Genomic DNA, 12420 nt, shown 5'->3' with positions numbered 1-12420 from the left:
GACCTTATTGTGACCTTTCAATACATAAAGGGGGCTTATAAGAAAGATAAAGACTTTTTACTAAGGCCTGTAGTGACAGGACAAGGGGCAACGGTTTTAAACTGAACGAGGGTAGATTTAGGTTGGACATAAGGACGACATTTTCTACCACGAGGGTGGTGAGACATGGGATTATGTTGCCCAGAGAAGTTGTGGATGCCCCGTTATTGGGACTGTTCAAAGTCAGGCTGGACAGGGTGTTGAGAAATCTGATCTAGTGAAAGATGTCCTTGCCCATGGCAGAGGGGTTGGACTAGGTACTCTTTAAAGGTCCCTTCCAACCCAAACCATTCTATGATTCTATACATAGGTAAAGAACTGGTTGGATGATTTGGCTTAGATGGTAGTGGATAACAGGTCATACTCTACCTGGATGGCTGAGACAAAGTGGAATACTACAAGGGTCTATGCAGGAACTCACCACATTTAACATTTCCAATTAGTGGCCTTGACAAGGAGATAAAGTGCAGTCTTGTCAAGTTTGTAGATGATACCAAACTGAGGAGAATCAGACAACATGCTGAAGGGCTGGGCTGTCAGAGAGACCTAGTCAGGTTAAAATTAAGAAAGGACAAATGTAAAGCTCTGGGAAAGAGGAACCACTTGCAACGATACAAGCTAGGGTCTGGCTGGCAGGGGAGCAGTTCTGCTGAAAAGAAACAGGGGGATCTCAGTAAGCAGCAAGCTGAACATGAGCCAGCACTGTCCCCTGGCAGCAAAGGTGGCCAAGAGCATCCCGGACTGTATTAACAGGAACTTAACCAGTAAATTGAGGGTAGTGATTATGCCCCTCTAGTCAGCACACATTAGAGTGCATTTAGAATACTGCATCCAGTTTTGGACCCCTTCAAGAAGACAGACGTCAATAAAATTAGAGCACGTTCAGTGGAGGGCTACCAAGATGGTCAGAGCACTTATCCTGTGAGGAGAAGCTGGAAGCACTGTACTTGTTCAAGCCTGAAGAAGAGTAGACTTTAGGAGAGTATGTAATAGCAACCTTCCTGTACTTACAAACTGATCATCAAGAAGATGGAGACACGTTCTTCATAGTAGTGCCTGGTCAGGGAACAAGAGGTAATGGGCATAAGTTGAAACAAGAGGGAAGATGAAGGGGGAGTTTCTGATCTCTGATTATTGTTGTGAAACCTTCATGATTCTTCACACATACCAAGTTCAAAATCAACTGAAACGGCTTTCAGCTTTCATAAACAACCAGCATGCAGAAATCACAAAACACACTCCGTAGTTTGATGTTCTGAAAAAATTAATACATGGTATTCTTTTTTTTTTTCTGATTCTTTTTGAGCTTCAGTGTATTTATGTTTTCAAGTTTTGTTTCCAGTTACAAGCAACCTAAAAATATATTATTCTTTAGAAAAGAGTAGCTTGACATTCTCTTACAATAACGTGAAGCAGAGCTAAAACATAAAAAAAACCCCTAAAAGTGCAAAAAATATCATAAGTTCTAGAAAAAATAACCAACCACTGCTAATAGTAGCACCTTTGTTCCAATGCAACAGCAAACTGAACTGTAGCTTTATCACAAAGTCAACCACCATCAGGAGATGATCAGTCTGCCAGTCCTCTGCCAACTCCAGGAGATAGCTATCTGGGAGAATATTTGTCTGTTGCACTGAGTTCCTGCTGGAGAACTGAGACTAGCAAATGCGAACTTCCATCCATCTGGAACTGCTGAAAGATGCACCATCCTTCTTCTGACTGTAAAAAAGTACTGATCCAAAATTCCATAGAAAGCTGATTAGTTTTCGATTTATCCTCATTCATGCAAATGGATATGGCTTTTTTAACTCTAAATACCAATTATAAAAAAAGTCCTTAGCTCTTACATTTTGTGTTAGTAGAGCGCTGTTTGTTAAAACTGGATACAAAACAATAGAAAAGGTTTTCTGCATGATTTGGCCTACTTATCTTCATGCAGTAACACTAGAAAAGGAGGCTGTCTCTTCTGAGAAAGAAAAGTAGGCACCGGAAACAGTTCGGCTAGTCTTCATCTTTACAGATAACTCCAGTGCTCGTGGAAAACCTCCAAGAGAAAAGATAGCAGTTCCTTCACCGTTGAATTCTACCGCTTCTCTTCCATTGTTGTTTGGTTCACAAAGCACTTCTTTGCTTATGATTTAACATCTGAAGCAAAAAGAAAAAGAAAAGCACATGGGTAAATTATTATGTCTTCTCTTCTACAAATGGAACTAGTTATATAAGAATACTGCAGGATTTAAATACTAATGAAGTGTGAAGATGAATTAAGACATTGTCACATGATCCAAAACAATCCAATTACAGCAGCTACGTGATCTGTGGTATCCAATAGCCGCTAGCCATTTTACCCAAATTATCTATTTATGGTTAGACATGTTCCTCTGCAACTAGAGCAGGTTAAGAACATTTAGCACTTATTTCCAGCCTCCTGCTAAGCAGCTGGTAACCTGTGAGACTGTTCTGAGTCCGTGACCTTGGATCACATAACTAGGCACTTAAGACACCACATTTATGCAAAGATTCAGGTCTATAATCTTAGTATCAGCTGTGCACCACACATGCATGTGATGCTGCTGCTATTTCTTTCACACAGTAATGCCAGGTGCTTTTGGAGTTTTCTCTTTTGAGGACTGCAAATAGAGTTCTTATTTGACAAGCAATGAAACTGAAAGCAAAGGAACATTATAGTGCAGGAAGTTAGAATCCAGCAAGTTGAAGACTCTGTGCCCAACCAAATTCACTGCATGCAACATGCATCAACCTCGAACCTAGGCTGATTTCCAGTAAAGCATACACAAGGCCCACTTACACCGGTGTTTCCGTCTTGATGCACAGAGAGCAATAGTATAAGGGGAACCAACTGGATGTGTCATGGCACCGTGTCATTCAGTCTTTGCTCCTATTTTGATAGCACTACCTCTCCCTTCCACTAGTATCTAGCTCAGCATCACTCCAACATAGGACAAGATGCCAGGAGGCAGTCTAGGAGAGCAGCACATGACGACACATGGCACTCATCTCTATAGACAATGAGAAAAAGACAGATGTCCCTAGTCTGGTTCTCATAAAGTTCCTGGATAGGCCTGAAGTATTTCTATGATTTATATCCTTAAAATCCAAGAAGGTTTACTACTATGGCTGCCTTATGCCACTTGATGACAAGACCAACAAACGTGATTGAGAAGCCAGCCTAGGGAGGCAGGGGCTGCTATGTGCTTGTGTCTGTGCAGTGAGAGGGCCTGAATACGAAAGTAGCGTTCTCCTCTCATTTTATAGCTGTGGTGAAAAGCATCGTGTTTCACACTCCCCACAGAACATGGAAAACATTGTCTCCCCACAGCGTGCAAACAGCACCAAAGAAAGTACATCTACATCTGATGTCTTGATATAACATAACAACATAACTATTTCAGATGCTAAACCTTTAAGCGTGACGTAGGAGCACAGTTTAGCCAAGTAAGTAGCCCTTGCAGAGCAGCACGTCACATAGGCCAGGAATAATGACTTACTTCATTTGGTCTTCAGTATTGCTCCTTGGCAACTAACAGGATCTGACTCAGTTATGACAAGATACCACAGCTTCCCCTCCAGCTATACGGCCCTGTAAAATCTGTTTCCTTGTTTGGTGACAGTTTCATCGGCAGCTTCCTCTGCATCACAGTTAGGTTTCTTATACTCAGTGCTAACTCCCTCCCACCCTTCCACTCATCCACATTTTTTTTTTTCCTTGTTTCAACATTGTCTTCAGCAAACATCTGAATGTGATTGCTTGGCTGGTAATTCAACAGAAGAATCAAACCTGGCAGAACAGAAAACTGCAGCAGTAAGGTGCCACTAGCTTCCACATTCCTGTGCATTTTGAGAATCTTTAAATGGATGATCTGCATCAGTGGTCTCCAAAGTGGGGTGTGTGCAAGGCAAGCCATTGCAGTGCAGGAAGAAAATATTTTTACACCATTAATAAAATAAAAAAGCTAAAATACTTATTCTTCTTTAATTTCTATTTTTGTGCATGTTTTATCATGTACTACTACTCGAGTATGGTAGCACATGTATATAATTTATAAATAAATATGCATAAATTGTGTATGTTCAAAATATTTTACTGATGGGGCGTACAATCAAAAAAGTTTGGAGACCACTGATCTACAACACAAAAAGGAGAAACCAGTATGAAATGCCCATAGTTACACCACTTAACTAAGGGATATATAACACACAAAACAACATTTTTCCTTTTCTTTTGAGGGAAGGAAAATTGTTTTCAGTCTATCTGCAAACTTCATTTCTTACCAAGCAAAAATGCTTTGATACACACCGTCTTATAGTACACATTTTCTAAGAGCTTTTTAAATTTTCTTTTTAAACATTTAAGTCAGATACAAACCCAAGAAGTTTCTGGTGACTCAGTTAATAAATTTGGAAACAAAAGCCTTTCATAGAATATCTCAAGTTGGAAGGGAACCCCAAGGATCATTGAGTCCAAGTCCCTGCTCCTCATAGGACTACCTAAAACTAAACCATATGACCAAGAGCATCATCCAGATGCTCCTTGAACTCTGACAGGCTTGGTGCTGTGACCACTTCCCTGGGGAGCCTGTTCTAGTGACCAACCACCCTCTCAGTGAAGAGCCTTTTTCTAGTGTCCAGTCTGAACTTCCCATGATGCAGCTTCATTCCATTTCCTTGTGTCCTATCGCTGGTCACCAGAGAGAGGAGATCAACAGTTCCCCCTCCGCTGCCCCCCTTGAGGAAGTTGTAGACTGCGATGACGTCACCCTTCTCATTTCACAAGCAGCAAAACAATTTTTTCCATCCATTCCTTTCTTTCCTCACTCAAGTTTATTTGCTATAGCTGACCTAATTTCACATCCCTCCAAAAACTTTATTTCTTCACAGATGTTCCATTTGTCAGATACTTTTTAACTAGCTACATTCTTTGTAGAACAGTCAGCACTGACAAAGGCTTCAGCTCTGCGAAACAAGATCATGCCCTCTACTGCTAGGCTTACTCTCAGTTAAACTACGGCTGTTAAACTACACATTTCACACTTGCATCTCAGCCTGTCCTTCTATCACTGCAACAGCACACACCCCCCCATCCCTTTCCCCATCTCCCACCCTTCCTTCAGCCTTTGAATTCGCTGCTGACCAGCATCCCATCCCCTCCAGCATGTCAGCCCAGTGCTTACCAAGGCCCTTTATGATCAGATTTAACCTATTAGTCCAGCAGAGGGCCACCCAGATTTTTCTGCTGGGTCAGTTCCCTGCTACATGAGGTAGCTAAACTGGCTAACAGGAACGTGATGAACATCAGAGGTGGTCCAAAGAGCACAGCCTCCACTTTTAGTGATAGTAGTTTGAGCCAATGTGGCCACATATCTTACAAATTATAGTCTACAAAGAACAATTTTCACCCACGCACAGGGAAGACAGAGCTCCCTAGAGTCAGAATAAAGCTTGAACTATGGTAAATTACAGTGAGTCTCTGACACCCAGATAAGCTGAATGCCCTCATTAGACTGGATTCAAAGTTCAGCAACGGTTCTCAGTATCATCTTAATCTGTGTAAGCTTTGCAGACACACCAGCAACAGGAAAGTTTTATTAAATACTTACTTACAGTTTTACTTCTGAAAAATCTTACATAACTCCAGTGAATTATCTCATGACCTGCTGGTCATACACTTCAACTATATCCCTTAGGAATTGAGACATTCACAATTATTGATGGCCACTGATTTCACTTCTCCGTGCTGCCACTGAATCTGCTACGTTGAGGAAATTACTTCTACCTCCACCACCTGGCTGTCACAAAGACCAAAGACTTTGAGATATAGTACTATGGTACAGCTTCAACTATTCTGCCTGGAACCTTCCTGTTTCACAGATAGGAACTTCGGATTTTCTACAGATGTGTTCAGTAGGATTTTCTCCAATACTACCAGGTGCTTTGGAAACCAAATTTAGAGCGTAGTAATTGCTCTCTTGGTAAGGGCTCGACCTTTTTTGTGTTCTTTGTTAGATTTAGATGTCTCAGTAAGACTTTTCACTATAAACAAAAGGTCAATGATCTCAGCTGCAAACCTACGATCTTTAATACTTCTTGGGAATCACAGTGCAAAACTACTGAATAAAAAGAGTGAAACCAGTTAGCATTCTATAGGCTTTCTCTACTCTAGAAAAATTCTACAGAAACAGTATTCTCGTCTGGATGGATGACAGACAGCTTTGGGACAGGACGAATCTGAGTTTTTATATTCTCCACGTTGAGGTAGTCCAAGAAGCAGCTGTGCAACCTCACAGATGTTCTGGTCTGCACACATACCATAGAAAACAGACTGAGAGGGCAAAACATCTTTGGAGATACATAAATGGAGGCCTGTTATGTCCCCCATAGTAAATGCAGCATACAGAAACAATGACTCTGTAAAGGTTCTAACTAATTCATGGAATATGAAACAACTCGAGAAACATTGTGGTTTTGCAGCCTGAATTTCATATCCGTAAGTTGTAGTGTTGATCAACTATTCCCCCATAGAGAGTAATAACCAGTCTTCTCATTTCACGTGTTAGTCCCTAGGCCCACTTGTCTGTTTATTTAGAACTTTCCCACCATGTCCTTTGTAGGTTTAAAAAACAACAAACTACACGAAAAACACAAATAAGTAAACTCTGCATTCTTTGTGACCAAAGAAGACAGAGCTGCAATAAAAAACCTAAGCAATAAAAAACCTCTTCAGCATTACGCAACATCTCTCTACTTTGATATGATGTTCAACAACACTCATAATTAAGAAGGTTGAATTGCAGTTCAGAAACCCACTGACTCCTCAGCCACTATAAGCCTTTATCACTTGTTAAGGCATGGAATAAAGTAAAAATGCAAGGATGAGCAAGAGGTGTGTTATTAATGAAGATTAGTAACATTTAATCCTACAGTTTTAAACTGGCTAAATTAGCCAGTCTTCTAAATGCTTCCATCACAAACATATGATTCCCTAGCACACATCACATAAGCATGTGCTCACCACACATGCACCCCCTGCCTCCTAATAACTCTCACTTTTTTCTACTTGACCAAAAAGGGTTCAGGGTTGTACATAGCTTGGCCCAGCACTTGCCACTCCCAGGCTGCACACTCTCCTGAGACACAGGGAGCTTCCCCCTCACGTACCTTCTTCACTGCAGCTGGGAGAGTTGCTCAGGCGCTTGTTTCCATCTTCTGCACCCTGGGTCACTTCTGCAAGGACAACAGGCAACAGTCAGACAATCCTGGCGCTCACAACACTCCCCTTTCCCAGCCCATACAGATGAAGAGTAATCTGACTGAGAGCTGGGCCTTTTGTTCTGCATCAATAATAGCCCTGACCAATGACCCCCGCCCCCAGGGGTCATCATACAACACCTCCCCTCTGTCCTCCATAACTGACTCCATACGCTGTCCTCATGCTCCCTTCCAGATCTTGCAAAGGCCAAGCACAGAAGGCACTTGGCACTCATGGTGCCACCGTAACTTCACATCAAGAAGCATTAGGCAAAAGTCACAAAGAACGAGGATCGCTCCAGAGTGCAGGCACTTACCTCCCTCATTTACGCCATGGTCATCTACATGCTTGTCCTGCAAGCTGCTGCTCTCCTCCTTAGAGATGTCTGAAGAGAGATCAGAAGACAGCTACAGTCCCCTGTCTTGCTCAGCTTCAAAGTACTGGCCTTTGCATAAAAGTGAGTTACTAGCTACAACTCAACATGTTGCCATTAGCTAACACCAGAAAGCCAACGCCTTTCCCGCACAGCTCTCCACCACAGAACAGGCACTCGCCTCCCTCAGTTACACCATGGTAATCTGCACACATCAGGGTGCTGTTCTGCTTGGTAGAGAGCTCTGAGAAGACATCACAGGACAGCTACATCCCACCACTTAACTTCACAGCAGTATCGGTCACTACTTAGAGATGAGTCACCAGCTACAATTCATAAGAATTGTAATAATTATTCAGGTTTGCCCGGGGGGGAATCCAGGAGATCTCTAACCCAACACTTCCTCAATGAAAGGTCAACATTCATTTTCAGGCAGGTTGCTCAGAAATTTCTCCTGTCAAGTCTTAAAAACCCCCAAGGGTAGAGACTCCATGACAACTCCTTGCAGCCTGTTCTAGTGATTAGTCATGCTTAAAAGGCAGAAATCTTTTTCTTATATCCGCACAGAATGTCCCCTGCTTCAATTTAGGACCACCACCTTGATATCCCCCTATACAGCTAAGTAAACAGCCTGGCTTGGTCTTCTTGTCAATATCCTCACAGATATTGGCAGCTGCTGTTAATGTACCCTGAAAGCCTGCTCTTCTCTGGACTCGAACAAGCCCACTTTCTTCAACATCTCCACAGATGAATTGTGCTCCAGCCTCTGACCACATTGGTGACACTCCGCCAAACTTGCTCAAATTTATCAGCACTTTTCCAGCACTGGGTGGGCCACAAACTAGATGTAATACTCCACATGTCCCCTAACAAGTGCCAAGTATTGGAAAATAACCATTTGCTTCAATGTACTGGCTTAAGCACTCCTTAAAACAACCTAGGATGCTATCAGCTGCCTCTGCTGCCAGGGAGCACTGTTGACTAATACTGTAGCATCCATAAGGACTCCCTGGTACCTTTCAGCAGAGCTGCTCCCCTGCCAGTCAGTCCCCATTTTGCACCAGTGCAAGCTGTTGGTCCTTCCAGGTGCAGGACCCTGCATTGTCTCTGAAGAACCTCATGAGGTTCACGCAGGACTCTTCCCCTCCAGTTCTCTCCGAACGACAATCCTGCCCTCTTATTGATTGACTGCACTCCACATTTTGCTGTCATCTATAAATTCAGTAACACTGTTTTCTCTCCCTTGTCCAGGTCACCAAAAAAATAAGACCGCTGCAGTACTCCAGCTGCCACCAGCATCCATGTGGAGTACAACCATTAACCACTACCTGCAGCATGACAATCTACCAAGTCTTCTACCCATGTAGATAGACATTCATTCAGACTAGGACATCCCAACTTAGGATTCCAATAATGCTGTGGGATGTTGCATAAAAAGCCTTGCTAAAGTCAAAGTGTATGACACCCATTCTTTCCCCCCATCCGCAGATCTAGTAATTTCATCCAAAAAAGCTTGTCAAGTTGGTCAATTGTGATTTATGCCTGGTAAAACCATGCTGCTTACTCACACTCAACAACTTTCTCCTGGGACAAGAAACATGTTCAGGTTTCAGTCCATCCCACTGTCTGCTCATTTAGCCTACACTACAGCCTATCAGCATCAGACATCACTAAATCAATCCCCTGTTTAGCAACAGGCCCACATTTTCCTCATTTATTCTTTTACAGATAAACTCACAGCAGAAGCTGCTTTCATGGTCCTGGTCATCCCATAGTGTTTTCAAGCCTCCCTGAGCTTTAGCTTTCCTGACAACATCCTTACTTGCCCGGACAGTGTTCCTAAATTCCTCCATTATAGCCTGCCCCTGCCTCCACATCTAATATAAGCAATTTTTGCACTGGAGCCCTGTCAGGAGCTCCCTGCTCAGCCAAGGTGATCTGATTTGCTTGCCTGCTTTCCTTACCATCAGGGTGGCCTGTGCTCATGCTTGGAGAAAGTCCTCCTTAAAGGCCTGATAGCTCTCTTGAACTCCTTTGCCCTTTGGAACTGTCTCCCATGAGATCCTGCCTCCCATCTTCCTGAAGAAGCACAAATTTGCTCTCCGAAAGCACAGGGCCTGTACTCTGATGCTTTATCTTCCTCCCTCCTCCCAGGATCTAGAGCTGTTTCTTGGTCACTACAGCCACGACAGCCATTCATGACCTCATCCCCATCCAATCCGTCCTGTTAGTGAGCAGCAGATACAGCTGCACATCAGCCCTTGCCGGTGCATCTGACAGCCTGTGAGAAGAAGTTGTCCCTGATGCTGCCCAGAAATCTTCCTGACTGCTTGAATTTCTGTGTTGCCTTCCCAGCAGATGTCAGGGAGGCTGATGACAGACACACATGGAGTACTGTCTTCCACCATAGACAATGACAGACAGCCTGACTCCATTTCACAGAGTATTAATCTCTGCAAACCCAGACAGAAGCTCGCAAAGCTTCCTCTTGGTCACATCAACTCTTGCTCCTCACTTAAGTGCTTCTTGTGCATACACTGGGGGACTGGAGGCTCCCTTGCAGGTATCTCCCAACAGGCAGCATTAACCACAAGACTAGAAGCCAGCACTTCATCAGTAACTACCACTTGACCAGTATTCTCATCTCAGTCTGACTGGGATTTTTTTATTTTTTTTTTAAAACCCCACTGATCTCCAGAACACACACACCTCCTTGAAGCACGTACACTCTGCTGGGATTATTTCCAAAGGCTGTGAGAATGCAGACTCGCTCTGCCCTAGAAGAACATAAACCAGCTGCTTTTGACTACAGCCTGAAAGCTGGTTAATTTTGCTCCTGAAACTGCTGCACAGAGGACAGGTATTCAGCATTCATGGCACAATTGCCCCCAACACCACCATTGAGAAGCATTACACAGAAGTCACCCTGAGCCTTCAGCTCTAAGGGATCCTGGCCAGTTTGCCCACTGGGTCATTAGCACTAACTGCTCCACAGAACAGGCACTTACCTTCCTGTTTTACACCATCATTAACCATCTGATTGTCTTTCAGGGCATTGTCCTCGTTCAATCCTTTGTCTGAAAAGAGATGAAAGAAGAGCTACAGTCCCTCAGAAGCACACTGCGCCGGCTTCTTCCCTACACCAGCATAAGTCATTGCTCTGTGCTGTCCAGAGCTCAGCAGCACACCACCTCCTCTGCAACTGTTACATACTACTGTCCTACCAGCAGAAGCCCTATTTAGAATTGCTTTTTACATGGATTTTGGAGAACATCATAGCCTTGCCTACTGTTCCCCAGCTGCACAGCAGTGATTGCATGCTACCTAGGTGCTGCAGGGTGCGCTGCGCAAAGGTGCACCAACTCCCCTTCCTCATATAAAGTATTTTATTTTGTTCCTCTAGTGTCCAATCAGACAACCCTTATCTATGGACATGATTCTCTTTTGCCCAAACTGTACGTTTCCCTCCTTTCTTCCATAAGACAGGCATAAAATAAACCTCCTTCTCTTATATCCATGTCTATGTATGTGGAAGTAGTTACACAAGTGATAAGACAATGAAATTTACAGTCCAATCCCATAGTGTACCACACCTTTGCCATCAGCTACACAACCCTTTATTCTTCAGATGAGGAAAGCTGTGCTATGCCCATTACAATTCATGCAGGAAGAACGAGCAGTGAAACCCAAGGGCTTCTGGGTTTCCTTTTCCTTATTGTCACCATTAGTGATTTTTCCCCTTAATAAGAAAACACCTCTCTACCTTCTTCAACCCCCTTTACAGAATCACAGAATCACATGGGGTCAGAAGGAACTTCTGGAGATCATCTAGTCCAACCCCCCTGCCAAAGCAGGTCCACCTAGAGCAAGTTGCACAGGAACTTGTCCAGGTGGGTTTTAAATGTCTCCAGAGGAGGAGACTCCACCACCTCCCTGGGCAGCCTATTCCAGTGCTCTGCCACCCTCAAAGTAAAGAAGTTCCTCCTCATGTTTAGGTGGAGCTTCTTATATTCCAGTTTGTGCCCAGTTCCTCTTGTCCTATTGCTGGGCTTTATTATCAGCCATTTGTGGAAAACGGTAGAAGAGTGAGTGAGTGAGTGAGTGAATCATCAGTGCAACAGCTTGGGGAAAACCCCCATTTTTTTGCTGACTTGAACTATAACGTTCGTATATCACTATGCCTCTGGAGTAAGAAGAACTTATAAAAAAAAATACTAGTCGCAGAATTTCCTTGAAATTTACACTGGTTGTACTAAGAAAACAAAACCAGGGCTGTGCTTAGTTGCCTGATGAATGCAGTCAAAAGACTTCCCTAGAGCATAAAGCAAGTGGAAGACATTGCATCCATAAATGCGCTTCTCTAAGGAAAGAAGCCTGCTATATCTCCCAAATTAGCATTCTGCAAACTTGTAAGCATCCCATCTCTGAATCGGTGTGTTGAGGCTCAGATATATTTACCATCAATACAAAGAAAGTTTTGAAGCTGCAGCATTTCATTATCTTAGGTCCTGTTTGAGGGCTTCCTTCCAGCAGAAAGCAAAGATCACCTACCCATGATGACATATCAAAAAAATATCTTTGCACTCTTTGGCATGCAAATAAAAGGTAGCATTAGACAAAAGGACAATTTGCTTATTTACCATATAAAGGGGTTCCCTCATACATATTTAGTTGTTCTTTCCACAGATGAAGTGATTTGCAAACACAGCATGCAGCATCATTCTCATCATAATCAAGAGAG

The 12420-nt window shown here is 43.2% G+C and overlaps 1 protein-coding gene across 1 annotated transcript in view; it reads right to left on the bottom strand.

Annotated features, from left to right (window-relative positions):
* CD58 (CD58 molecule) overlaps positions 1-12420 on the bottom strand; it is a 70400-nt gene that overhangs the window by 32631 nt on the left and 25349 nt on the right. The window contains exons 8-10 of the mRNA XM_074161998.1: positions 10688-10756; positions 7623-7691; positions 7216-7281 (exon numbers count right to left, since the gene is read on the bottom strand). Of these exons, the coding sequence (XP_074018099.1) occupies positions 7216-7281; positions 7623-7691; positions 10688-10756 (204 nt within the window). The remainder of the gene's footprint in view (positions 1-7215; positions 7282-7622; positions 7692-10687; positions 10757-12420) is intronic.

Source organism: Numenius arquata, chromosome 1 (genome assembly GCF_964106895.1).
Source record: "Numenius arquata chromosome 1, bNumArq3.hap1.1, whole genome shotgun sequence".
Lineage (NCBI taxonomy): Eukaryota > Metazoa > Chordata > Aves > Charadriiformes > Scolopacidae > Numenius > Numenius arquata.
Note: the sequence above shows the minus strand (reverse complement) of the source record. Positions and strands in the feature narration are given on the sequence as shown.